Source organism: Phodopus roborovskii, unplaced genomic scaffold, assembly GCF_943737965.1.
Source record: "Phodopus roborovskii unplaced genomic scaffold, PHOROB, whole genome shotgun sequence".
Classification (NCBI taxonomy): domain Eukaryota; kingdom Metazoa; phylum Chordata; class Mammalia; order Rodentia; family Cricetidae; genus Phodopus; species Phodopus roborovskii.
The window spans coordinates 10800672-10827728 of record NW_026125489.1 but is presented as its reverse complement, the minus strand read 5'-3'; the positions used below and the strand labels follow the sequence as shown (position 1 = coordinate 10827728).

The 27057-nt window shown below is 43.6% G+C and overlaps 1 protein-coding gene across 1 annotated transcript in view; it reads right to left on the bottom strand.

Moving 5' to 3' along the window:
- Lgr5 (leucine rich repeat containing G protein-coupled receptor 5) overlaps positions 1-19292 on the bottom strand; it is a 114176-nt gene extending 94884 nt beyond the window's left edge. The window contains exon 1 of the mRNA XM_051176226.1: positions 18988-19292. Within this exon, the coding sequence (XP_051032183.1) occupies positions 18988-19202 (215 nt within the window). The 5' untranslated portion in view covers positions 19203-19292. The remainder of the gene's footprint in view (positions 1-18987) is intronic.
- Between the last annotated feature and the right edge of the window lie 7765 nt (positions 19293-27057).

The window sequence follows — 27057 nt, the reverse complement described above, 5'->3', positions numbered from 1 at the left end:
TGCAATAGCTTCACTTCCGTGGGGATAATTGTTGCAGAAAGCACAACGGCCCTGCCCGCTCCTGCTCTGCCTACAGCTGTAAACCCGAGTGCAGTACTTTTCACACCCTGCTACTCAGCTCTTCTCTTTGCCTCCAATTCTGAACACTGCAAAACTGGCTAAAAGCATGCCACACCTCTATACTGTGTACCATGCTGGCTTGAAAAACCTCTCTGCCAAAATTTCAACACACGGGAAGAAGGTCGACAAATTCTTCCACAGAATGTGACAGGGATGTCTCTAGCCCAATTCCCAATAGTAACTTTCCCATACGAAACCTCATGCCGTCGTCACTATCTACACTTCGATCAGCATTCTGGTCATCTGACTACAATCATTAAGCTCTTCTTACAGCATCCTAGGACGCGTCTAGCCTGCATCTCCAAACGCTTCCTCATGTCTCTTTTGGAAACCCGTTCTAAAGACCTAAGAGGCACAGAGGTTTAATCAGTTTAATTGCAGCACTGATCCCTCTTCCTGGACCCTGTTTTTAGTAAGATTTTTGCCTCATCGTGGTGAACTACCTGGCTGAATAACAAGGGAGGAAAGGTTTATAATTTCAGCTCACAGTCTCAGAGGATTCCTGGACCCTGTTTTTAGTAAGATTTTTGCCTCATCGTGGTGAACTACCTGGCTGAATAACAAGGGAGGAAAGGTTTATAATTTCAGCTCACAGTCTCAGAGGATTGCAGTCCATCGTGTCGAGAATGGCACGTGAGGGACAGCCTAGTTCAGAGCAGAGAGAGTGTGAGGCCGAGGCTGATTTCATGCTGACAGATCACGAAGCATAGAGATCAGGTTGGAACCAGGATTGGGAAGGCTTTTCCTCCTCATCTATTTTAACAAACCAGCCCTCACCCCCCTTCTTAAAGTGCTATAGCCCTAAAATCATCACTGCCAGCCGAGATCCATGGGTTCAAGAACATGAATGAGATTGTAAGGGAAATTCTCAGCTCTAGATTGAATGAGTGTCTCATGGCTGACCACAAATGCTTTCTCCATCACCCTGATCCACTTTTGTCTTCTTGTCCCTCTTACTCTGTTAACAACTGAGCTGTAAAAATCAGAGGTCTTTTATGCATCATTGTTTCTTATTCCTACTCTAGAACCTGATGGCTAGCAAAATATAAATCTTAGTTAAGTGATTGAGCCAATGAATAACTGTGTACCCCTAGGTTTGACTAGGACCCCCTCACACACACATAAAACAAAAAATGGAAGAGTTTACTGAGTTACAGGAGAGAGAGAGAGGTAAAATCTTGCCAGCTACTGGCAGTAGACAATAGGGTTCTAGTTCCCTGTGTTTTGTGTTCCCACCCAAGGTAACAAAAACGTATATCGACCCAGACAACATGATCCACCCTTTCTTCCAGACTACAGGTACAAAGACATGGATTCGTGATTGTTTCAGAAGTACTGAGAAAAACTGAGGCGTGCTTAGGAAAACCATAATCCAGTAAGGCAGAAGGTACATTTATGAGATTAAACCATAGCTGCAGAGCCCTTTGCTATAAAGCGTATTTTAAAATATTTGTGTGGTGGGGCTCATAGGGATATAGGTCAGGTCATATAGGAGGATTCTGTCCCTGAGGGTTAGCTGTCCTCCCTAGTGCAGGACACCTGCCGGCTCTGACCTCCACACTGCAGAGACAGAATATAGGGATGCGATCTGAGTGGGGACAGCTCCGTTAGGAACCTCAGCTCACAATACTGGCCCTTCTTTCAACGTTCCCTCCAATTCATGCTCCAGGCTCTAGATTAAACATGACTTTCTAAGGGAACTCTTCTTCAGCCACCAGGACCAGCCCATGTTATTTTTTATTGTCCTCTAGTTCACCATCAGAACCATTTCATAGTCGTAAAATTTGAAGGACGCTGCTTAACATTGATTTTCCCTAGAAAGTGGGGAAGTTGCATATGGTTATGCTTTTAGCATCTCACACCCAATAGGCAACAATCAAGTGTGGTTTTGTGAATGAATGAGTGAATGAAGGTTCAAGAGCATTCATGGAGTCTTTCGAAGCCTTGTGTTCCCTTTTTATTTGTACCGTTTGCCATCATCTTTAGAACTAAGGATACTGGCAAGAAAGTAAAAGTCTTATTTGCATTTTTTTAAAAATAACTATTACTAAGAACTTTTAAAACAACGTAAAGGAGTTAAAATATTTGTTGGCTACAGATTTTTTTTTTTTTAAAGAGAAATACACTAGTAAATGTTAACTAAATTGTAATAGTTAAACAAAACAAAAATACAAGTGGTCTTGAACCTGCATCTTATAACTTCCTTTGGAATTCTTCTGAAGTAGTGGTCTCTGTAGATACACTTTTTTAGTAGAGGAGACAAAACAACATTACAACTTAATGAACTCCAACCTTTAAAAAAAAAGATCCATTCAGTTTATTAGACATGCACGAAACCTGAAATGCACTCTTTGGCATTTAAGAACCTTAGCAAAGATTAGCCGGGAAAGGGGGGGGGGCAAAAAAAAAAAAAAAAAAAAAAAAAAAAGGAAAGCAATATCTTTACCTTTTAAAGAGGAATGGCCAGTTTTGGCTTGCTTGCCCCTTTTAAAAAAAAAAAGTCTATGTTGATTTTTTTAAATGAATGCTATTCCTTGTTGATGAATTCCCCAAATCAGTTGCTAAGAAGTTTGAAAAAAGTATTGTCCATAATAATTCCTTCCCCACCTTTACAGCGGGGTTGCAGATACCATATCTAGTACAACAGTTTGGTTAAGGAAGTAACACAGAGGTCGTATCAACAAGAAAAGAAGTAACGCTAAATGGTAGATCGCTCTGAAAGCAGGAGAGCGGAATCCCATGCTCCGGAATCCTCCCTTATCTCATAACTACGTGTGTTTGGATTCTCAGAAGCAGGAAAGGATGAAGCAGGAGACACTGCCAGCCAAGATGTGAAACGGAAAAAGCATCCCAAGAGTCAGGTTCCTGATTAGCCTAACAGTTTGATCTCGGAGCCTGTGCTAGCATACCTACTACTGCGCAAACTCAAACCGGCTACATCTGTGTGATTTAGAGAGGTGACAGCTTAGGGTTCAAATCAACGCAGCAGCCAACCAACCATTTGGGCAACTTCTATGGAGAACAGGGTGTGCTGTGGGAGCAACCAAGACCACTTTCCGACTAGCAACAAAGGTAAAGGTGTCCCAAGAAAGAGCAGGGCTGCATGCCACAGACACCAAGTATCAATCAATCCCCTTGAATACTTTTGACTTGTTATAGAGCAGGGCAGATTCCTGGGCCTCAGACTGTTTTGCAGCTGTTGAAGCTGTTTGGAGCTGGGGGTTCCTTTTCTGTGTTAGTATCCTCTTTTGAATGAATAATGCAGAAAACATGTGTGTGAACACAACCATGAGTTTCCGATCCCCTTCAGCCCCTTTGCAACAGCATGGAAGTCATACCTCACCAATTATTTTTTATCTAATCCATAGAAAAATTAGTTTAGCTTCTCTATCAAAGCAAATTAGGCAGATCATGGTTGATTGGGATGCAACAATAAAATCTCCATACTTTCTCTTCTATCCCGTTTCTCTCTGAAATAGGGCCTGAAGTCAAACATGTAGGTATTTCCCACGGCCAGGCCAGACTCCGTTTCCAACAGGGTCTGTGGCTTGGACAATGGTTCTTAAAGAGACACTGAAGTCCTTTGGTTCAGTCATTGTGCTAAAAAAGAACCAGCAACCCCTGAGCTAGCATTTGATGAAACATCTAGATTTACATATTTCCTTAATTGCATTTTTGAAAGTGAGTGAGATTTATCTGACCGGAGTTAAATGCTTCCTTTATTACCCTATCCAAGGCAAAATTCAACTCCACACTCTCTAAAAGAAGTGAGGTGGGCGTGTATGGAATCTTTTTCAGTTCCCACCTGAACAAATTTTAGGGATTCAGCAAAGTGGGGCAAGGGAATTATATTACCAAGGACAGGAAAGATATATCTTTACCTCTTAAAGAGGAATGGCCAGGTTCTAAGGCTTTGGCTTGCTTGCCCCTTTCCAAAAAAAAAAAAAAAAAAAAAAAAAAAAGTCTATGTTGATTTTTTAAATGAATGCTATTCCTTGTTGATGAATTCCCCAAATCAGTTGCTAAGAAGTTTGAAAAAATTATTGTCCATAATAATTCCTTCCCCACCTTTCTGCTATGTGACTGCAAAGACTGGGAAGTTACTTTAATTTTCATTGTTTATTTACTATAAATTAACAGTAAATCTTGCACTTAGCTCCATTTAAACCTCCCTCTGCAGCTGCCCGTTTGAAAAATAAAATGGTTGCTTTCTTTCACTTCAGTGGGCACAATACAAAACATCCATTGAGCGTTCCCTTTATTGCAGCTGCCAATGCCCGGCCGACTTTTAACAAACCAACCAAGCGGAATCACAATGCAGCTGCCACATTTTATGGTGTTTCTGTAGGTTCTCTTTTGAGACCGAAGGTGTTAATTAGGAATCAAAGAACACAACCCTGCCAGCTTTCTCTCACAAACCGTACCCTGGTCACTGCCGTTTTCAGAAGAAAAAAAATAAATCTAATAAAGGGATAAAAATGTTGTTTGTCCCACCAGTAGAGTGTACTTAAGACTCTTTGATCAAAAGCTTTTCATGTAGTCTTGTCAGATGGTCTGGAAATATTGTATTTTTCCCTTGTCTCCTTCATTCAGAGTTCTCCGAATTCAATTTAAGGCTGCCTGGAATTTAGAAAGTATCAACAGTCATGAGGGAATTCTTTAGGGACTGTCTGGTCTCATATAGTGGATAGATTTGCTTCTTAGGAAAAAAAAATACATTCAACATTCCATCATGTTATAGCTTCATGTCATGCACCTCCTATTAGCATATTTATGGTAATCTAACCATACTTTTTCCTGCTTAAAATAAACATGCATAACTGTCAGGGTTATTTTATAGATACAATTCCCTCTCAAATTTTAGGAGGGTCCCTTTTAACATGCACAGAACTGAGTATTTTCCCAAGCATAAAAATCATATACAGCCTACAACGTTATTTTACAAAACGGTTTGTCATTTTCTATGTAATTTTTTTGATGCATCATGAATAGCTTGCCGCAGTGTGAAGCCATTGTCTTTACTCTTCAGGTCAAAGTTAAAAGCTTAAAGTGAGTTTATGAAGTTAGCACTTCTGGGAATTAGTCAAGCTTGCTGGCTTTCTCAGCAAGAGGTTTAGCTCCGAGAGGCACAAATCATCCCCAAATCCATTAATCCCACCAGAGAGGAGCAGAAAGAAAGTCAGCTTGTTGATTTAATGTTAATGAAATGAAGGGGCTCCCAAGGCCACCTATTGGGGGGCCCTCGAAACTGTAAAACAAATAAAGTCATTCTAAGTAGGGCTCCTTGCAGGAGAGCAGCCTCTGCTTCTGGCTGGGCTGGAGAAACAGGAGTGTAAGTGTGCAGAGACCTCCTGTTCTCTGTAATCCAGCTACACCTGCCTCACGGATGCCAGGCTGATAGACTCCTAGAACTAGGGGACGTCAGAGACGCAGATGCAACAAAATGCAGATGAAGGAAGTTTCCCCTCCCCCCTTCTCCCATCTGCTCCACAGAGAGGGTAAGGCCCCCCCCCCCAGAAAGTCTACTAAGCCTCAACTAGTTGAGGCAGGACCAAGGCTCCTCTCCACCCTCCACACCCCTGTGTCTAGGCTGGGCAAGATATCTCTCCGTATAGAATGGGCTCCACTAAGTCAGTCTGTGCATTAGAGTTAGATCTTGGACCCACTGCCAGTGACCTCATACATTGTCCCAATCACACCATTGTCACCTATATTAAGGGTGTCTAGTTTGGTCTTACACAGGCCCCCCATTTGTCAGATCTGAGTGAATGATCTCTCACTAGCTTGGGGCAGCTGATTCTGTGGGTTTCCCCATCATGGTCTTGACTCCTTTGTTCATATTTTTGTGTTATTTGCTAGCACCTTGGAGCATGTCAGTTGCTTTAGCATCCTACACACACAGCAACCACATTTATTTTGAGATTTTTTTTTTCTTCCTAAATGAACATTTCTCTGGTTTTTTTGTTCCACGTGTAACTGAATCTCTCTCTCTCTCTCTCTTTCACTCTCTCTCTCTCTTCTCTCTCTCACAGAGGGAGAAGAGAGAGATTGAGAGAGGGGGGAGAGAGAGAGAAGAGAGATTTTGATTGGTGTCTAGGGATCCCAAGAAGGACCGACTCTCCACCTTGAGTGAAGCAACCACATAGAGGACGGAGTTGCTTGGGCCTAAGCTCTGCAGCCAGCTCTGTTCTGGTCTATTCCCCAGGGCCACTCTTCCTGCCTGGAACGGCACCACACCTTGGGATTCCATCCACCCCTTAGATCTGTTTCCTCTGGCTGTCACTTTCTTCTCGCGTCTCTAGACTTCCAGCTTTTCACTTGATATCTTTTGGAATCTGCTACCTTCTGCTCTTCGCTCTGGTGACTGTTGAAGCCGTTTTTCAAAGTTAGAGCGACAGAGTCCCCTCCGTCAGTGCTTCTGGTTAAAGAGGAATAGAGGAGTGGCTGAAAGCTCCTTCTCTTGTTTGGGCTTTGAAATAAAATAAACAAGCCTCCTGGTGTATGGCTTACTTCTTCAGCTACATGGGAATTAAGAATTATCTTTTCACATGTAGGTATATGATCGCCCCTCTCCGTTTTAGACTGTATGATGTTGGCCCCACAGAGGTTCATGCCTTCTGCAGAGGTGTCCAGGATTCTGCTGGGAAGGCATTCATTAAATTACATATAGGAGAACCTGGAATACTCAGGACCACCATCATCTACTCTCTGAGGTAAAACGCTCACCAAGCTTTTATCCTGGAGACTTTTTGCAACACCTCTATACCTACCTGCAAAAATAAAAGGCCATCCAAAACCTAAAGCCAAAGGATAAGAAATGAAAGGGCATTTTCACTCCTAATAGATGCTGGTGGATATCAAAATCACTTTTGGAGTTGTCCCCTTTTGGCTTCTTTTCCTTGAACTTCTTTACCTGCTGGGGACTCCTCTATTCTCTCTCTCTCTCTCTCTCTCTCTCTCTCTCTCTCTCTCTCTCTCTCATTTTTCACTGTAGGTTTTTTATTTCATGAAAATTGCATTTGGATAGAAAAGTTTCAGGTCAAGTTACATAACTGCTTCAGGGAGTAAGAAGAAGAGACAGTGTGGTGTGATCACTGTAATATCAGCAACAAAAGCAATAGCATCGAGCATCTGAATCAGTGGTTCTCAGCCTTCCTAACTCTGCGACCCTTTAGTACACTTCCTCATGTCGAGGTGACCCCCAACCATACAATTATTTCATCGCTCCTTCATAACTGTAATACAAATATCTGACATGGGACCCCTGGGGCGGTGGGGGGGGGGAGGATGTGACACACAGGTTGAGAAACCATTGATCTAGGCAGCTTCAGTGTGAGGTGTGAATTATTTTGCCGATCTTCAAAGCAACCCCAGAAGGCAGATATTATTTTGTTCGGTTTTCAGGTGAAAGGTTGAAACACAAAGTCCCTAGCCGAAGTCACTTAACCTAGGCCTATGATCACGCTCAAGAGACTGTCTTGGAAAATATATGAGGCCAGTGGCAGCCAGTCCAAGATCTAATGCACAAACTGACTTAGTGGAGCCCATTCTATATGGAGAGATACCTTGCCCAGCCTAGACACGGGTGTGCAGTGGAGAGGTGCCTTGGTCTTACCTCAACGAGATGATGGGACAGACTTAGTAGACTTCCTAGGGGAGGCCTTACCCTCTCTGAGGAGCAGATGGGGGGAAAAAGGAGGGGAGGAGCTTAAGTAGAGGAGGGAGGGGGAACTGGATTTGGAACATAAAAATTAAATTAAAAATCTTTGAAAAATTATATATTCACATCTAAAAAAAGAAATCTTATCTCTGGGGTGGGAACAATAATAATAACTTTACTGTCATTGGGAAATCATATAGAAATATGTATATAGTCATATAGAAATATGTATAATATGTATGAACACCCTTTGAGGCAGTTTACAAAATTTTGAGGAAAGAACCGCTTTGTCAGCCCAGGCTAAGGCTGTACCAGACATTTTATCAAAGGTCCATTCTCTGTCATACATTTATTTTGTGGCCCATCCCCCCAAAAAAGGCTTCTTATACCTAAGTATGGAAAAAGTGTAAGTCTCGTATTAGAGTTTAGGTCAGTGGTTCTCAACCTACTGGTCCTGAACCCTTGGGGGCTGAACGACTATTTCACAGGAGACCCCTAAGACCATCAGAAAATGCAAATATTAATGTTGCAATTCCTCCCAGTAGCAAAATTACAGTTATGAAGTAGCAATAGAAATAATTTTATGGTTGGGGGTCTCCACACATGAGGGACTGTATTCAAGGGTGGCAGCATTCAGATGAACCACTGGCTTAGGGGAACAGGAGAACCTAGCTTCTGGAAAGAAAATAGTGCTCCCTCTACCTTTGTGTGGCCAAGTCACGTCCTGTTTGGGGTAACTCAGGAACAGACAGGCACTCATGAGCAAGGGGGTGTTTTTCAAATGTAGTGACTGACACTGTGCAGGAGTGATGAAGCCCACAGAGCAGGGGCGTCAGCTACAGGAAAGACAGTATCTCACAGTTTCCAAGATGAGTGAGTACCACAGGCTACACATGGCCATGCAGACAACACACAGGCTGGTAAAAGGCAGAGGGAACAGCAAGGAAGGATGGACCGTGACAATGCTGATTGCGGTTCCCGTTGACAAGGCAAAGTGAAATGGCTTAGGGCCAATGGGAAAAAGTCAGTGAATTCTGAAGCAAAAAGTGAGAAGACTGGAGAGGGATGCGACGCCAGTGCTGAAGGAGAAAGAGAATAGATCACAGGAAACCTCTGGTCAGTCGGGCGTTGGTGGCGCACGCCTTTAATCCCAGCCCTTGGGAGGCGGAGGCAGGTGGATCTCTGTGAGTTCGAGACCAGCCTGGTCCACAGAGCTAGTTCCAGGACAGGCTCCAAAGCTACACAGAAACCCTGTCTCGAACCTCCCCCTCCCCAGAAAAGAAACATCTGGTCAAGTTAAGGTCTCAACAAACATATTTAACAACTATAAACTGAAAATTGGGAGACACATGCTCTTGGGATGAAATCTGAATGAGTTTTGGTTGATTGCTTTATTTTGCTCTGTAAGATTTTTAACATCAAATAGGAGTATTTTACAACTGAGATAAGGTGATGTTAAAATTGAAGCACATGCTTAGACATAGACACGTATCATAGGGTGTAAGCAATATGACACTTGGCATCACCTTGGAAACTAACAGTTCAGATCCCCTTTGAAAACTGAAGAGGCCAAGAAAGGGAACACCGGTATGAGGTTTTCAGGGCACCTGGGTTCTGGGTCCATTTCCACCAGCTGGATACTTTGAGGGACACAATTTGCTTCTTTCGAACACGGATTTTATCACTTGTGAAATGACACTGTTAGACTCTCTGGATCCCTATATCCCTCCTGGTCTAAATTCCAGGGGTCAACATGGCTTGTGCCTCATCAAAATGGCAACCCATCATAGTGATTTTAATTGAATCTCCTTGGGTAGGGAGAGTAACTAGCGTTCTACCACGATGATCATATTTCAGCTCTGCGTATATGATTTGGCCACAGCTTTGTCAGTCTGGTGATTTGTGAATAAAACTTTTACATTTTCGTGATTATTTATTTATTTGGGGGAGGGGCTGTGTGGTACACCCATGGAGAGCCAATCTCTCCCTTTGCCATATGAGTCCTAGGCATGAAACTCAGGTTTCATGGCAAGCTGGACCATCTTACCTCCCTCCCCCCCACTTCAAGTTCTGTACTGGATTTTCTTAATAATTAATATTACCACTGTGAACTGTTCTATCCCAACATTTTTGTCCTGGGATATTTCTACAGCTAAGGGAAACGGCTTCAAATTACTACATCATAGTCATTTGGGACCAGACCGTATCCACCTAGCCCTTCTCACAGTGGTAAGACCCTGGGGAAATACATGTTTTGCTAGAAGGCCAGCAGCTGTAAGGCAGAAGTGGGATGCTTGCTGTTAGTTAATCATACTGCTAAACCTTTTGAGTTCTCCAAATGAGATATGCTTACATCCTAGGAGAATCGAGCTTAACCAGGATTTCCTTTTGCTATCTGAGCCTGGAGACTGAAAAAAGAGCTTGAACTTGCCCCTGTGTTCTGTCGTACAGAGTCCCAGAGAATAACAGCTGCCAGGCGTAGGGGGCTGTGGGAGACGTGAGACCACTCCAGGGAGAGAGAGATGGATATGGCGTCACCAAGGGAGAAGAATCAAAGACCCCAAGTTTGGTGCACTTGGAGTTGATATTTTAATGCTAAGGAGTTTTCTTTCTTTACTTAGTGTCTGAAGGCCACAGGTGGGGGACAGATGTCACAGATAAGAAGATGCAGCCCTCCTGTGCTCATTTGTCACCAATCACAACTAAGCACTAGGGAAGGATAAAGGGATGTGCCACCTAAGGACAGTTGTCAGTGGAACCTGTTCACAGAGTCTCGGTCCTGGCAGCTTTCATAGCCCGTTGCCTTGGCTGGCCTGTTCTCCTCTCCTCTCAACTTTGACTTGGTTCACTCTATGGGGCAGTCGACAGTATAACAGCTGTAGAAGAAACCTGTTGCCAACTGCAGGCATGTTGTTCAAGGGACCCCTTATGACAGGGAATATAAAGAGAAAATGAAGATTTCTTGTCTGAGACTTCACTAGATAACTCCAAGTTTATTCTCAACACCTAATCAGACAGTGTGAACTAGGCGCTTACTGTGATGTCTACACATACAAGATGACTGAATAGTGCAGTTCTTTCCACAGAAACTTCTATTTTGGCTTTCATAATCAAATGTTCTTTACTTCCTATGTATATAGAAATAGGACAGTTACTTTTGTGTCTGGAGAGTTAAAGATCGAGGGATTACATAACAGAATTCCTTCAAGCGAACGCCTCATAAGAAAAGTTATTACCTAAAAATTTCAAGCACCATGTGTGCTTGAACCAATTTGTGTGTTGAACCAATAATCACATTAAGAAAAAAAAATTGAGTAAACCCAAATACAACACAATGAAAGTCTTAACACAGCCCACATTAGCCAACCAACTTTAAAATAATATCTTTGTTATGTTCTAAGGTTAAAAATTCAGCAAATTCTTTATATTTTTTCCACTTGAGATCATGAGTGGTTTTCTACTTTCCCGAGAAATACACTTTTGTGGCTTTTTGATCAAAGCAAAAAGACATCCCTGCCCTATTTAACTAAGTTTTTTTGGGGGAGTGTGTGGGGGGGAGACAAATGTAGGCACAGTTTTTTTCTTTAATGTAAAATGGTTAAGAGTCTGTTCCGTGTAGACGTTAGAAAGGAGATGTGTTCATAATGCTGCAGCACAAGAGTGGTGTGTGTGTGTGTGTGTGTGTGTGTGTGTGTGTGTATTGGGAGGGAAGGATGGAAATGGGGAGGAGGAAACAAAGGAATTTGGCTGCAAAATAGTTTGCAACACTTGGCTTCCAGTTGTGAAAGATGTGCAGCAGTGGGGGAAGGCTGGGCTAACAAGGATCCACTTGAGGGAAGCTTAATCTGGGCTGACGGGCTGACCAGGAGGTCAGCTCGGAGCACGCCTTCTCAGCTGGAGTTAGGCTCCCTTCGCCAAGACAACTGTCTTCTGGATTTCAGCTTCTGAACTGAACTGCAGGGTCCTTCAGGCAGGCAGCGCTCCCTCCCGTCTCTCTGAAAGGGTCGTCGGTCCACTGCCACGCCCTGTATGTATCATTTCCACCAAGCAAATAGTACAAAGGGAAGCGCTCCTTCCTGGCATGTGAGGGGTGTGGCATATGAGGGGGTGTGGCATGTGAGGGGGTGTGTGGTGTGGTGTGTGCATGAGACCACTTGTGGCAGCAGTGCCTGTCCTTCTGAAGGCAAACGGATACAAACAAGAAGTGAAATACTTGAACGTTAGTAATTGCTGTGCAATTTGAAATAATGTTTAGTGTTACGTTCATTACAAATTTAGGGTACAAGAGTAGCATTCTAAGAGCCTGAGTGCCCCCATTGTCCCCTACATTTTTCCAAACATAAGCACTTACTTACGGGGGGGGGGCGGCTTTAATACTGAATATAATAATTCATAGTGAAATTTCCACTCATGGGCTTCTCGTGTTGATGTTATAGCCATGGATGACTAATGCATGTCAAAAATGAATTGAAAGCCTTAGGAAGTTAAGCGAGCACTTCAGGCGAGTCTGGATTCTAATCGCCTATAAGACCACACCACACTCACCTTTGTGTTTGTGAAATTACAGTTTTGCCATCTATGTTAGAGAAATAGCTCTCTATTCTGAGTCATACAAAGTCATGACACTTTTTGGACACCCATTCATCTTATTTATTTTGAGGGTAAAAGATTCGCCTGTTACGAAGGTTCATAGTGCTCACCTGAGAGATAATTTCAAGAAGGCAGCTGCTTGATTCAACATACAGATCCAGCCACACAAACAAACAAACATCTAAATCTGATTTACCTGGACACTTACTCATCAACCTGTCGATTGTTACCATAGTCTTCAACTACTACAGTTTAGGACGCAAGAAAAATTCCTCTCAAGCAGTGAGAAAAATGGACCCAACACTGGCCCTGCACTCTGCAGTGGAACACTCAAGTTAGGGGAGACGGGAAATTGTGCTTTGCTCTGGAGGCCCTCAAAGGGACACTTCTGAGATTGCACCTTCATTACTTGTCTCCTGGAAAGTAAAGTGAGCACCGTCATCATGAGACATAACTAGAAATTAGAAGTCGTCTTTCTTGTACTGTTGAGGAACTTGCCTTGATCATAATTCCCAAGAAACACAAAACCCGTTAACAATCAAAATATCCTTGGAATAAGCTTGCAGGCCTTCATGTAGTGCCTATACCATAAAGTATGGTATAGTGCCTATACCATAAAGCTGTCATGGGGTATGTAAGTCAGGTATTCCCCACAGTGTGTTAGCATCCAGGATAAATTTCAATTATTTTGATTAAAGCGACAAAGTGATGTGAATATGTTAATCCTCATGCATGCTAAAATAATTTGTTGCATCATATAAGCTGTCTCTAACTTAACTGTATTTCAATTGGGACCGGTTAATTGTCACCCATGCTTATATACTACTCTCTCTTTTTCTGATCTTTTCTGTGCCACTGGGATTCCAGCAGCTAATGCAGCTGATTATGTTAAGTTCAACATTACAAATACTTGTTGAGTATTGATTAAAAGCCAAGCACCGAGGTGAGCCTTGGATATGAAATAGAAAGCTTTCTCCCATGCAGGAAATTGCAGCCAAATAAGGAGTATATACCAAAGGGCAGAAGTCATGCGATTGCATTCTGGAGTATTCCTCTTAGCCAAAGGGTGATGTTTTCGCAATGATGGGTTGGTTCTTTATGTGTATCAGAGGGCATTTCAGTGTCTTCTATTGAGGATAGAATATACAGGGAATGAAGGAATATTCCTGCAGATGAAGCATCTTTTACCAATCCCTCCACTAATATTAGCCCTGGTGAGAGTCTTTATGTGTGCTCAGTAGGTAATGTTATTCAATTTTCTATCTTTTTCCTACTTTCAAATAAGGCATCCCTAGGGTTCAACCACTGTAACAGAAAAGTTTAAGAGGGAGGGAAGGGAGGAGAAAAACACATGTTTAAGACAGAACCCACTTTCCACCATATGACTTACAGAAAACAAAATTAATACTGAGTTATGAAAAGTTAATAGCTAGTTTTACATTGTAACTCATCGACTCCCCTTTTCCACAGCTACTGCGTTCCCTGGGTAAGACCGACATCCAGTTAGTGAAAATGGCAGTGAGTAAGAGTGAATTGAGGCTGACAGATTGGGGAGAGAAAGAGAAACTCACAGGTAAGTGCAAGTTCCAATGGAATTCCACTAAGTTTACCAAACTGTGAGCATGAGGCCAGAGGCTCGTTTCTTCCTGCCTGAAATCCATCAGCGTGGCCTTACCGCTTGGTCCATCATCATCTCCCTGCTACAAAACAAGGCTCTACGAGGAAAACATTGCAGAGCCTTCAGTTGATCAGAAATAGTAATTGGAGGAGATATTTACATGGAAACATGCCACTTAGCTTTCTTCTAAATTTATGTGAATTTCTGAACAAAGTAAAACCTGACAAGATTGCTCGAGGTAGAATTTACTATAGTTTTTCACTTATGCACTATGGTATGTGCTTTAGGCTAACTGGAAACATTTAAATCTGTTGTTAAAATTACTTAAATACTTCAATTTGACAGAATATGAAGTATTTTGTTAAGGTAAATCAAAATTAGGTGTCAGCTCGTAATTAAATATTCTGTGACATGTTTAATTTTGATGGCTTTATGGGTTGCTTACTAAATGTCATTTTTATGCATTTGGCAGGTCTGTGCTTTGGAAATTAAAAAGTAATCAACTGGCTCAGATTAAAAATTGAGTTAGGAGAATTCATAGACAAATTTTGTGTTTCTGCATATTCAAAGGGTGAATGCCGCCACTGGGGTATTATTTCTTCATTCATATTTCCTAACATGCATGATGGCTCTGTCTTTAGTACCCCTTTCCTTAGAAGAAAACTCAGACAGAAGGAAAGAATGCAAAGATCGTGTTATTCTGTGCACACATTCCCTGGAGCGCCACAAACTTAGTCACGTACATATTGGACATAACCTATTCAGAACATATTCTTTCTGAATTAATGTTACAAATATGGTGAGTGCATCATAACTCATCATTTAAAAATTAGTTAGACTCAATTATTTAGTCAATTAGCATCAATAGTTTCTCCCATAGCAAAATCTCTACTGGACCCACAACCCCCATTTTAGGACAGAGAGAACTTCATTACAATGAAGAAAGTTATGACTATTCTACTCCCAACAAAATGTAAATTACTGCATGAGCCAAAACAAACAGTATACATTTTGCAGTTGATCTAAATTGGAAGACATACTTATTAAGACTTTTGGGACCCTTTATTTCTTTCCTTCTTTTTTCTTTCTTTCTTTCTTTGGAACCATTTCTAAAGGACAAACATTTTCTTTCACTTAAAAATCATTGTCTTTGTCTGAGGAGAACCAGAAATATATTACACAATTTTTTCCCTTTAATTCTGAAACAATATCTTAAGTGCTTAGCCATGTAAAAGCCTAGAGCCATACATGATATAGTGGTGATTTTCTGATTGGTTCTTAGTAACCCCAGTTTTATTAATTATGCATAGAAGCAACCAAACTGCATAAAATATAAATATTCTTTGGACTCACTTTGTTCCTATAGCATATAGTGGACGAAACGTTCGTGCTGTTAAATACCAACTAGGGAAAGGCAAAGTTTTTATTTAGATGTAAAAGAGTGATCACAGACTAGTAAGGAAAAGCAAATAACTATATTAAGCTGCTTACTGGGCCTTAGTTTTCTACCTGGGTGCCACATTGACTAGATGAAGGACATAAAAACTAGCACGCGGAAGTTTACTTTTATGACCCTGTTCAAAAACCTGCCACATTTGATGTTCTAAAATGACCCAGCACAAGATGGTATGCTAGACCCACTTTGCCTCTGACTGATCACCGATGAGATGAATTAAGCGTCGTACATGATTCTTGTCTGCTTGGTGTTTTGACTTCTCTGTGTGCCTTACTTTCTGCAGAGAGAATCTTTATGAGCCCATAAGCAAATGTGAGTGGATGAGGGGTGGCTGGGTGAATGGAGGAGAGGGAGAGAGAGAAAAGAGCCAAGGGAGAAACGTTCAGTTTCCAGTGATGTTCAGTGGTCCAGCTACCGGGAAGAATGCAGATTTAATGTGATGGTAGAGGTTGCCTTCAGATTTATGTTCTCTGGGAGGAGAGGTTACCAAGTGCTGATAAACTGCCTGCACCTTGTATAAAGAGGGCTAGGAAACTTTGACCTGTAAGGATTTTTAGCCAGCTATCAGATTGTGGTAAATCTACCTGGCAAGTGTTTACAGCTGGAACTTGCCGTCCAATCTGTTTGAAGGAAACAAAACACTTGTTCTTCATTGGGAGATAACATTTTGACTAAATAAATGGTGATGCCATACTGCAAACAGTATAAGACAGTCTTCTATGCCACCTACAAGTCTTGGTGTACTTAATTACTAATGTGCATCAGGGCAGATAGATCATGATTTTAATGCCCCCTTTCAAATGTTTCAAAATTCTAGTTACTAAAACAAGAAAAGAATCAAGAAACCACACACTTACTTACTTGAATGCAAGTAAATAAAATGTTCCTTTACAGTGGTTCTCAACCTGTGGGTCATGGCCCTGTTAACAAACCTCTATCTCCAAAAGTATTTTCATTACAGTTCCCAACAGTAGCAGAATTACAGTTAAGAAGTAGCAATGGAAATAATCATATGACCGGGAGTCTCCACAACATGAGGAACTGTGTTAAAGGTTCGAAACACTAGGAAGGTTGAGAACCGCTGGATGAGGGCTCCACAGCCAAGGCAGAAATGTTCAGGTAATACTAGGAGGGGCCAAAAGAGGGCGTTTACTCCTGAGTCTCTACAGAAGACCCTTGAGTTGTCAGACAGAAAACACAGATGTCCAGCCCAGGGAGAAAGACATGCTGCTGCTGCTGGCATTTTGTGACCAGGAGGAGAAAAAAGAGAAATCGGGAAATCACACATTGTGAAGAACAGGCAGGCCCTTCATATTTAGGACGGCTTGCTAAGTTCAGAATTCGGCTCTCCAGAAACATGAGCGGAGAGACAGATCTACCACTTTTCACAGACACTCGGAGTTGACCATTTCAGGAGACACAGACAGCCCTCTTTCTTAGATCAGGGCACAGAATATCATCATACAGGATGGGGATACAGGGATATGATGGCAGTGTCCTTCCTAATAGCATCTCGACTCCCAGAGGTTCTCTATAGTGAAGGGCAGAAGGCAGAAGGTAGTGGTAGGTGGCTGGGACTTCTTAGAAGAGAAGGATGCAAATAAATATATTGGAGGTATATGGGAAATAGCATAAAAAAAGATTCTTAGGCTTTTAGTAACACAAGCCCAACAAAGTTCATTCCTTCAAGGGGGGGGGAGAAAAAAAGTAACTGAACACTTCATCAACTTGCTGGCCTGTTTTATAATGGAGGCTTGGTTTTCAATAGCTATATGTTTGCAATGTGTATGAGGGGTTGCTCGTTGCACAAGCCCACAGTCTAATTTCCTTAGGGGAAGGGGAAAGAATAGTCTAGACTCTAAAGAGCAATCTCCAAACTAACCTCAGACGCGAGTTACACTGGAGAACACATTATCCTCGAATCACTGAGGGTAGCGGTTAAACTAGGGAATGGGGAAAGGGAAATGCGCTGAACTCTGGTAAGACAGCTGCTTGGAAGGAAACGTAAATTCTGAAAGACTGGTTCCCGGAGCAGAGTTCCATCCCTTAAAAGAATTACCACTACATGTAATGGATTCAACTTAAGGGAACCCTGTCGGGGGTGGGGTGGGGAGATTTATATCCGACCCAGGTAAAGAGAAATGGCCCTAACAGCTTCGTGAAACACGGAGTGTGCCTGCTATCCACAAAAACGGAAACGTTCTTTTTCTTGAGATGCAACATTAAAACAGGTTGGACAATATTTTCTGTTGCTCATTCTCTCCAGAAAAAGCACTGGGTGCCTAGCAGGGGAACATTGTGCAAGCAAGCCTCGCATTTCTTTCCTCAGAACTACTAACGAGGGGGGGGGGGGACGAACTCACAAACATTTCTGCCAGCCCCTGCCAAGGTACATCAGAGAAAGCCGAAACTGGGAATACAGAGTTTGGGGTGGGCTCAGCGAAATGTCTTGATTTAAAATAAATAAATAAATAAATAAATAAATAAAGCCCACACATTTCACCTGGTAGGTAGGAGATCAGGGTACCCCAAGGTGGCCCCGACCCTGGTCTCTGGGCCCCAAGGAACCGAGCTCCAGATTAGGAGGGGAGAGTTGGGAGGAGTACTTATCTTGGTCCCACAGAGCTGGGTTGTTTCTGAGTCACCTCATCTACCTCACCACCTGTTACCCTCCTGCCTGGGCTCTACTCAGAGGCCGCATTATGAAGGAGCCAAAGCCTGGTTTCCATGATCGTAGATTTGGACGCAGTAGCAGGGGAGGATGCCCAAGGGCTGATAGAAAGCCCCAGGTCCCCTCTTTGGATGTCTGCGCTCGGCGCCCCTGTTTACCCGCCCGGCTGCCTTCATCCCACTTCCCTTTGCTGCCGCGGGGGAGGAGATGGTTAAAGATTACAATGTGGCCGCCGGCACTTCAAAGGGCCGTTCGGCCAGCCAAAGGTAAAGATAACGTTCTGGCAGCTCTAATCGGGGTTTGTGGTTGCTACATTTTAATCACTTTGTTTTAAAAAAGAAAAGAAAAGAAGAAAGAAGAAAAGAGAAAGGTTACATCACACTCCGATGCCCCCGGGATGCAGAGCAGAACCGCCACCCCCTGGGGGGGGGAGTAGAGGGGGTGGAGAAGTTGGGTTTCAGGGAAAGTTTTACAGCCCTGACGCAGAGGTCGCGGCTGTGAGCAGTAGGGCAGCCTGCCCTTGGGTTCCAGGTTCCTGAGCACAAACCCCCACTCTGCACACAAATGCCCACATTAAGAGGGACTGGTCCTGCGACCTGCCAGTTGCTGCGGTGGGAAGCTGCTTGCGCACCAGCTCTCGATCCGGGTGCGCTTCAAGCGGCATCTCCCAGGGCACAAAAAGCCAGGAGAGGCTCTGTCAGAAACACGTGCCTTTCTCTGGAGACTGAAGCAGGTCTGGTCAGGATGCCCTTGGCAAACTCATCCCGGCCCCTTCAGAGCAAGCGTGCTCCCGGGAACCCCAGCCTTGGCTCCCACCGGGCTCCCCCTCCCCCTTCAGTCCCCTGTCCGCAGCGAGGCGGGGGTACACTTACAGGTAGGAGGTGAATACGCTGAGGTTGGAGGGCAGCTCCGAGAGCCCCAGGTCGGAGCAGTCCACCCTGAGCAGCATCCTGCCATCCAGGTCACACTGACAGTGTGAAGGGCAGCCCCGCGGCAGCGTGTCCGGCCTCGGCGGGCTGCTGGCGGCTACCAACTGCAGCAGCGTGGGCAAGGACAGGAGCATGCTGCGGACGCGGGAGGTGTCCATGGTGCCCGAGGCTGAGAGCTGCGAGCCGGAAGCCTGTAGAAGGCAGAGCCGGGACTGATGCCCACCGAGACGCTCCGGGCGCCTCTCCACGGGCTTGCGCCTGCAGCCAGGCGGGCGTCTGCCGGGTCGTAGCTCCGTGGGGACCGCGCGGCGCGGCGCGCTGTGACCACGCCGGTCTCGGAAGCCCCCCTCGCTGCAGCCGCCGCAGTGGCGGTGAGCGTTGTTGCTGCTGCGGGCGGTCCGAGCTGTGTGCAGCAGCATCTCCGCTCGTACGCTCCTTTTTAAAAGCGCTCCAGCCAAATTGCGCGCCCAGTGACGTCAGCGCAGCCCAGCTTTCCAGGCACCCCCGGAGCCCGGCCTCGCTTTCCCTCCTCCCTCCCACCCCCTCTCCTTTCCCCGGACCTGGCTGCGCGGCTGCGGGTAGCATTAAGTCTTGGCCAGTGCTGGGAGCTCCGACTGCGCTTCCGAGGGGTGAGAGCCAGCACTCAGATCATGGACCCGGCAGGGGACGCCCACCTGCACCCACCCTCTACATTTCTTGGGGTATGGCAACCGAGATGTGAGAGCGGAGGGGGGACCTGCTTCAGATGCTTAGGGACCGAAAGATAGATAACGCAGGCTTCCTCCAAGTCCATGTCAGATAACCGAAGCGATGCACGCAGAGCTTTTTTTTTTTTTTTTTTTTTTTTTTTTAAGACCAAAATCTAATCAGAAAGATAGTCATCAGGGAATGAGAGCAGGACTCCCCCGGGAAGATGGGTGGCCTTTTTGATCCTCCCGTCAAGGAGCTGTCTGGATCGCTCTTGCTTCAAAATCAAAGCCTTGAAGAAATCGCTAAGCAAATAAAACTAGTAAGCTGGTACTCCGGGGTCTTCCCAACTCATCCTGGAATAGGGAGGCCGAAGCGACTTTTTCATAGGCAGCGGCCTGGTTGGGGGTGGGGGTGGGGTGGTGGGGTGATATTTTCACCGCAGTGACCTCTAATGAAGGGATGCTGAACAGACAGCCCCGTGCTGTGCTGCTGTTCACTTCGTGGAAGATTCCAGGTTCTTCCCCTCCCCCTCCCGTTCTTTCTTTTCTTTTCTGGACTAGACCTCAGTGAAGTAAAAGCTGACCTCTTCCACACCTGAGTGGACAGCCCTAGATGCCAGGACAAGCCTGCCATGCCAACTCTCAACAATGCAGTTTTCATGCCGGACCACAGCTTCCTGGGAGCCCTTCTCTCTTACAAGTCCACCCACCTTTGCTTCTTAGCCTGTCCACTGGGATTTACTTCACAAGCTGAATTTCCTAAGCAAGAAGACTGTGTGTGTGGTGCGTTTATCATCTTTTAGTTTTAGAGTGACTCACACACGCCTGCTTATTCACCATATACATATATACACATTTATGAATATATATTCACCTGACATGTGTACATATATATATACATATATATATGTATCAGCATATATTATTTTCTCTGAACCTGTAGTCTGAGCATGGACTTACTTTTCTTGGGTGAGTTCAGTTATCAGTAAGTTTGTGTTTCTCCTTATAAGAGCTGGGGGGGGGCAGACACAGAGAGAGAGGGAGGGAGGGAAGAAGGGAGAGAGAGAGAGAGAGAGAGCATAGGCATGGTCTTTGTCACCTTTCTCGTTTATCAAATAAAGAAATTGTGGCTCAGGATTTGGGAAGAACTAATAGTACCAATGAGAACCATGCCACGAAGTCTTGGCTTCTGGAAAAATCAACGCATTTCCCCATTTTGTTCTTTTCCTTCACCTTCTTCCCAATCCATAATAAATACATCCATCACTCCTTCACTCCTGTCCTCTGCCCGTTCTCACAGTGGGATTTTTTTTTTTTTTTTGCCTCTTTCAGCCATTCCCTTCAAACTTGGAGAATGCCCGCTCATCGACTATCTTCCACTTAAAAATAAATAAATAAATAAATCTATCTCCTGATTGTTTCATGAATGGAACTGGAGGCTTATATTCTCTCTGTAGATCATCCACAAATCCTGTAGGGGCACAACAGAAAAGCCTGAACCATCCTAGAGCTATGTTACCCTTGCTTATGATGTATCCTGCATCTAAACTACTAACATATTTTGGACAGGTGTGTGTGTGGGGGGTGGGGGTGGGGATGGAAACTTGGTAACAACTGTAGGTGGACCAGGAAGGTTTCTGACTTGATAAAATGGGGGAGACAGATATGTCAAATGAAGCTAGGGGGAATAAACATTGACTACCTCTTCCTTTTTTCTTCTTTCCCCTCCCTCCCTCTTTTCCTTCTTCCTTCCTTTTTTTATTCTTCCTTCCCTTAGTCAACATTTATCTTCTCCATACTTCTCCTGTGGGAGCTGCCATAAGTTGGCTGGCCTTATGGCTCCACCTCCTGGGGGTGGAGGTGGGAATGTGCTCTCAGGGGAATGGCATGGACCTGTCTGGAGGATTCTTATGGTTCATGGAATCAGAGCATCCTCATTTAAACATCATAAGCACTAGGACAAGAACACCCAAGTTCAAGGAAGGGGATGCTTCTGCCTTAGGGAGAAATCTCGTGGGTAGTAAACAGAGCATTATGACCAGCAAGTAGCAGTGAAGTAAATTCCCAAGGTCACCTTCTAGACACCTGACTCTGAAGCCATCTGCTCCTCATCATCCACATCCACGTAGTTTTGTTTGCTGGACCCAGTTAGTGAGAACCCATCCAAGGCCAATTTACAGTCCAACTCAGTGGAACACTTGAAACACAAGGACCACCAAGGGCCTGGTGGCTCTTCAGGCTCTTGACAATGCTGGAAAAGAAGGTCACGTGACTTGAAGATAAGAATGCTATGTATGGCTGATGGGGATTTTGTTTCTCAAATGGATGCATGTTAAGCTTCACCAATAAAGATGAAAATTCAGCAAGCTATGTATCTTGCTCTCCAAAATAGAGTTTCAATAAGACTTGTGAACAATGATCTCCATTTTCTAGAAAATACCATGTTATTTATAAGATTTTCATACTGACTGATAATGGCCAACAACACTGACTCAGCCCTATTAGTAACAGGCACTTACTAGGCTGTGGGAAGAGATGTTGTCATTCTTACTTGACATTTAAGGATGGGGAATGTGAGGGTTTCCCCGATGGTGGCCTGTGTGTGTGTGTGTGTGTGTGTGTGTGTGTGTGTGTGTGAGTGAATTCTAACCTGATTCTTTGTCCTCTGCTGACAAGCCCTGTGTCCTTTTCCTTATAACTTTAGAACCTGGATAGAACCTTGGGTTTATTATAATTATATCGTGATATTTTCATATATTTTTTCTTTTCTGTTTTCTGTCAATGACTAATTATATTATTTGAGTCAGAAATACATATTACAGTCAGAGAAAGGCACCCCCTTTCATATGATAATAAGGTTGACAGGGTGAAGCTAGACTCATTTGATATTTTTTGCTTGATTTATTTTTTTACGATTTTGGAAGTATTAATGAGCTACTGAGTAATGGAATATCTCACGCTAGAATGGGAATTAATTTTTTTTAGACCCTTTAAGTTCCTTGATGTTAGTGAGGTAGAATCTGGAACATGTCCTGCTTTCTGGATGTTTCCCCAATCCTTAACTTTAATGGAAGTTCACAACTCAGAACATTCACATGTACCACGAGAAGTACTAACAAGCTTAGCTGAAGCATGCTGGGATGATTTTAGCTAACAGGTAAGTCAATGTTTCTTTCACAAGAATAGTGAAATAGTGTTTACACAACTGGTGGGCTATTATGGACTTATTTAACTTGTTCCAAAGAGTATAGAACCCATTATTTGCCCTCCTCATTTTACATCCATGATATAATCAGGCTAATGCTGAAATTTCTTAACTTCCTTTTACCAACAGCGTCTAATTAATTGAGAAGGGAGGAAGAGGGCTTAAGAATAAAGATCTATTTTCTTTGGGAGTTATTTATTTTGTGAGAAAACATTAGTTCAGTTAATTCATTACTTTGAAACAGCCCATTATGTAAAATCAATTGGATCTGTCTTTGATTTTATCGAACACAAAGGCAACCTTTAACTGTGTCCATGTGTTCTGCAGCACAGGACAATGGAGACAATGGTGACTGATACTATCAATTGTTTAGCTCATTTTGACCTTCCTGTCTAATGCATGTCTGATAATGAACGCCCTCCCACAGCCATGCTGCCTGCTTCCTGAGAACATGTGCCCAATCAAACGCACATGGAAGCCAGAGAGAGATTTTTCTTCTCAAACTAAGAGTAAACCTAATGAGAAAAGAATAGCAAACACTTGAAATTAAATGATCTTCCTGCCCATCCGTGTGATTTACTTAATTCTTCCACACACTGCCTTAGGAGCTAGACAAACTCTTCCATATGCCCGCTGTCCACATGCTTGTCCTCAAACGGCAGGACTTGGGCAAAGCTTAGGCTATGCTCCAAAAATTGAAGAAGCACCAAGGGCTCCCCCTTTACAGTTGTTTCCCTGACACACCCTAGAGCTACATTCTGTAGTGTCTTAATCCTTCATCTGGAAATTAAATAAAAACAAACAAACAAACAAACAAACAAAAAAACCAAAAACCAAAACCAAAAACAAAAAAACAAAAATCCTCCGTGCCAGGCGGGGAGAAGTTTTGTGAGAAACATGCAGTAGCAGGGTTTTGAACTGAGCTACTGTACGTCTTCTGTAGCCTTTGTCCCATGTAAATATTCCAGTTCTGCAGAACAGCTATGTTTGACTACAGGGTACCTCCCCAGAGCCTACTGAAGATTCTATAGGACATACAACACAATGTCCTAAACATAATGTGTTATTTGAAAACCCTCCAAAAGTAGGCATTTTGTAGCATCTATGATTTTGGCATTTTTTTTTTTTTGATAAAGGACTGTGAAACTATCAACATCAGCACGATGAGCAATATCTGTTTTCAGAAGAAAAAGATCAAGGCAGAGAAAAACTTTTTTGTTTTGCGTGAGGGAAGACTGTGATCAAGATCAAAGCCCAGAGCGAGAGAGACGATTTCATCAGTGATGTACCTTTCCTACACAAGGACCAGAGTTTGCCTCCCGGCACCCACGTAGGCACATCCCTGTAATTTCAGGACTGGGGAGGTCCAGTGGTCAATCAGTTAGCCCAAAGCTATGAGTGATGCAGGAGGAAGACATTCGGTATCAACTCCATGCACATGGACACACATGGACACCGACATGAATAGAGAAATACAGGTATACACCCAGAGAAAATACAAAGCCTGGAGAGGAGACCAATGTGTCAGTGGTCAGCTTAGGTGACGTGTGACCATTGGTGGACAAGGTCCCCTTTACAGAGAGCATCCCCCTGTACTTAGCTTCTTGACAAATATTTATGAAAAGGTAATAGAAAACATTCTGTATGTTAGAAGTCAACTCTCTCAAAAGCTAGAGAAGAAATACCAGACAGTAAGCGTACTCAAACAAAGGGGAAGGCAGAGCTAGGGGCCTGAAACTGTGGAAATGAGAAGGGATGTAAGTTTCTACCTTAAGATTTGATTCCACGGATGCGCACGATTCTTAAAGCAGAGCAAGCAGCAAGATGGAGCATCCTGTTTCCCCAAGTGTCGCATCTGGATGAGTCTGCTGCATTTTAATTGAGTGAACGTAGTAGCATTTTTCTGCAACCGTAATCTCATAAAGCTGGGAGAAACATATTGCACAAACATTGTAGCTGAAGCCCGTGAGTCAGGGCTATTAAGATTTACAGAAACCTTTTGTTGAGTTATTAGGTTTGTGGCTTAATAAAACCGGCCTGCTTGTTTTCACCGGCCTCTAACAAGAGACAACATTTTGATTTTTAAGTTTCATTGGTTATTTTCTTATGCATAGATTTTAGATTGGAATTTTGCTGAAAGAAATCTCATTGCAGTTTGAGTTTTCCAACTCCTTTTTCTACATGATGCCTATCCCCCGTGTCCCCTCCCCCCTTCCTTAGCCTTCCTTTCTCTTATCACACCAGCTCTGCTTATCCTACTTTTGTGTGCCCTCCGCACCTTTCCATCAGGCTTACTGGGAGTGGGTAAGTGGCATAAGGGTCACTGACTCAGTCACTGATGAGAATAATAGCATGTCATAGCCACCCCCGTACAAATCTTGGCTTCCCGCGGACCAGAGTACTAATTAGACATTGACAGGCTGTGTGAACTGAAATAGTTCTTTGGACACCCATTAAGAATTCTAATTTGTTAATTTATAAATTGTGATCATCACATGTGGTGTTAGATCTTACTGTGCGTTTTCAAACAAGTTTTAATTCACTTGTTTGTTTGTTTGAGATAGGGTTTCTCTGTATAGTCCTGACTCCCCTGGCACTTACTCTGTAGACCAGGCTGTGTTTGCATTCGGAGATTCCCCTGCCTCTGCCTCCCCAGTACTGGAACTAAAAGTGTGTGCCACCACTGCTTGGCGATTTTTGTTTTTGTGTTGTTTGGGTTTTGTTTTGAGACAGGGTTCCTCTGCATTGCATCGGCTGTCCTGGAACTCAGTCTGTAGACCAGGCTGGCTTCGAACTCACCTGCCTCTGCCTTCAGAGTGCTGGGATCAAAGGTGTGCGCCACCTTTTTCCCCCACTTTGTGATCTCACTTCTAGTTACTAAACTCACTCCACCTTTGCACATACAAGATAACAGGGGGCTGGATTCTGCATGAGAGACAACATGTGACCTTTGCCTTCCTGAGAACTTACTGCAGCGCCTCCAACATCCATTCATACTCCTGAAAACTTTGCCACTTCATTCTTCTTTACAGCTGAATGAAGTTTCATTGCGTGTGCGTGCACACGCGCACGCGTACACACACACACACTCTCACTATCCATTCATCCTCAGTGGATGGATATCAAGACTGGTCCCATTTCCTCGATAATATGTGAATGACGTAACGATCAGTGTTCACACATGCGTGAATGTCTCTGTGATAGGATGTTAAGTCCTTAGTACCAGGAGTGGTGTCACAGGATATTCCCAGTTTAATTCTCTGTGAAACCCCCAGACTGATTTCCATAGTGGCTGTATTTACTTTTCTACTGTCAGGGAGCGAGGGTTTCTCTTTCCTCCATCCTCTCCATCGTTTGTTGTTGTTTATTTCCCGATTGGAGAGAGTTGGAGTCTTAACGTGGTTTTAATTTGCATTTCTCCAAAGGCTGGCAATGCTGAACACCTTAAAACGCTAACTAGACATTATTTACTTCTTTTTCTGAGAACTTTGTGTTCATTGCACTAGCTCATTTGTTCATTGGTAGTGTGTGTGTGTGTGTGTATGTGTGTGTAATTTTTATAGTGATAAAATATTTTACATATTACCCCCATCTGAAATATATTGGACAAGGTTTTCCTCAATTCTGTAGGCTGTTTGTTCACTCTGCCCGGAGTCTCCTTTGTTATGTAGAAACTATCCATTTCACTCAGTCCCATGTGTTAATGTCTAAGGTACTTATTTATTTATTTATCTAATTGAGTCCAAGTGAGTGCTTCCCATATGCTCATATGCAGCTGTTTCCCACTGGGGAATGGGGGGGGGATCCTGAAGTGCTTATGTTTCCTCCCCCTTCAGCTGGAAACTACCAACAGCTCCTCACCTAGGAACAGGACTGTTACCTTAACTACTCTGACCTGGGTGTGAGTTCCTGAGGGCCACACAATTTCCTCACCTGCCATAAGAGGCTAACTGTGCCAAGACTGGGAAAAGGGAAAACCGAGGTAATCCACTAGATGTCAAGTACTGGGGAATGGGGACATATAAACGGAGTTTGCTTTCAGGAAGTAGTATCAGGGATGCAAAACATTCTGTTAGCGTAAACAGCAGGTGGGACCAAGCAGCCTCCTAGGAAAGGAAG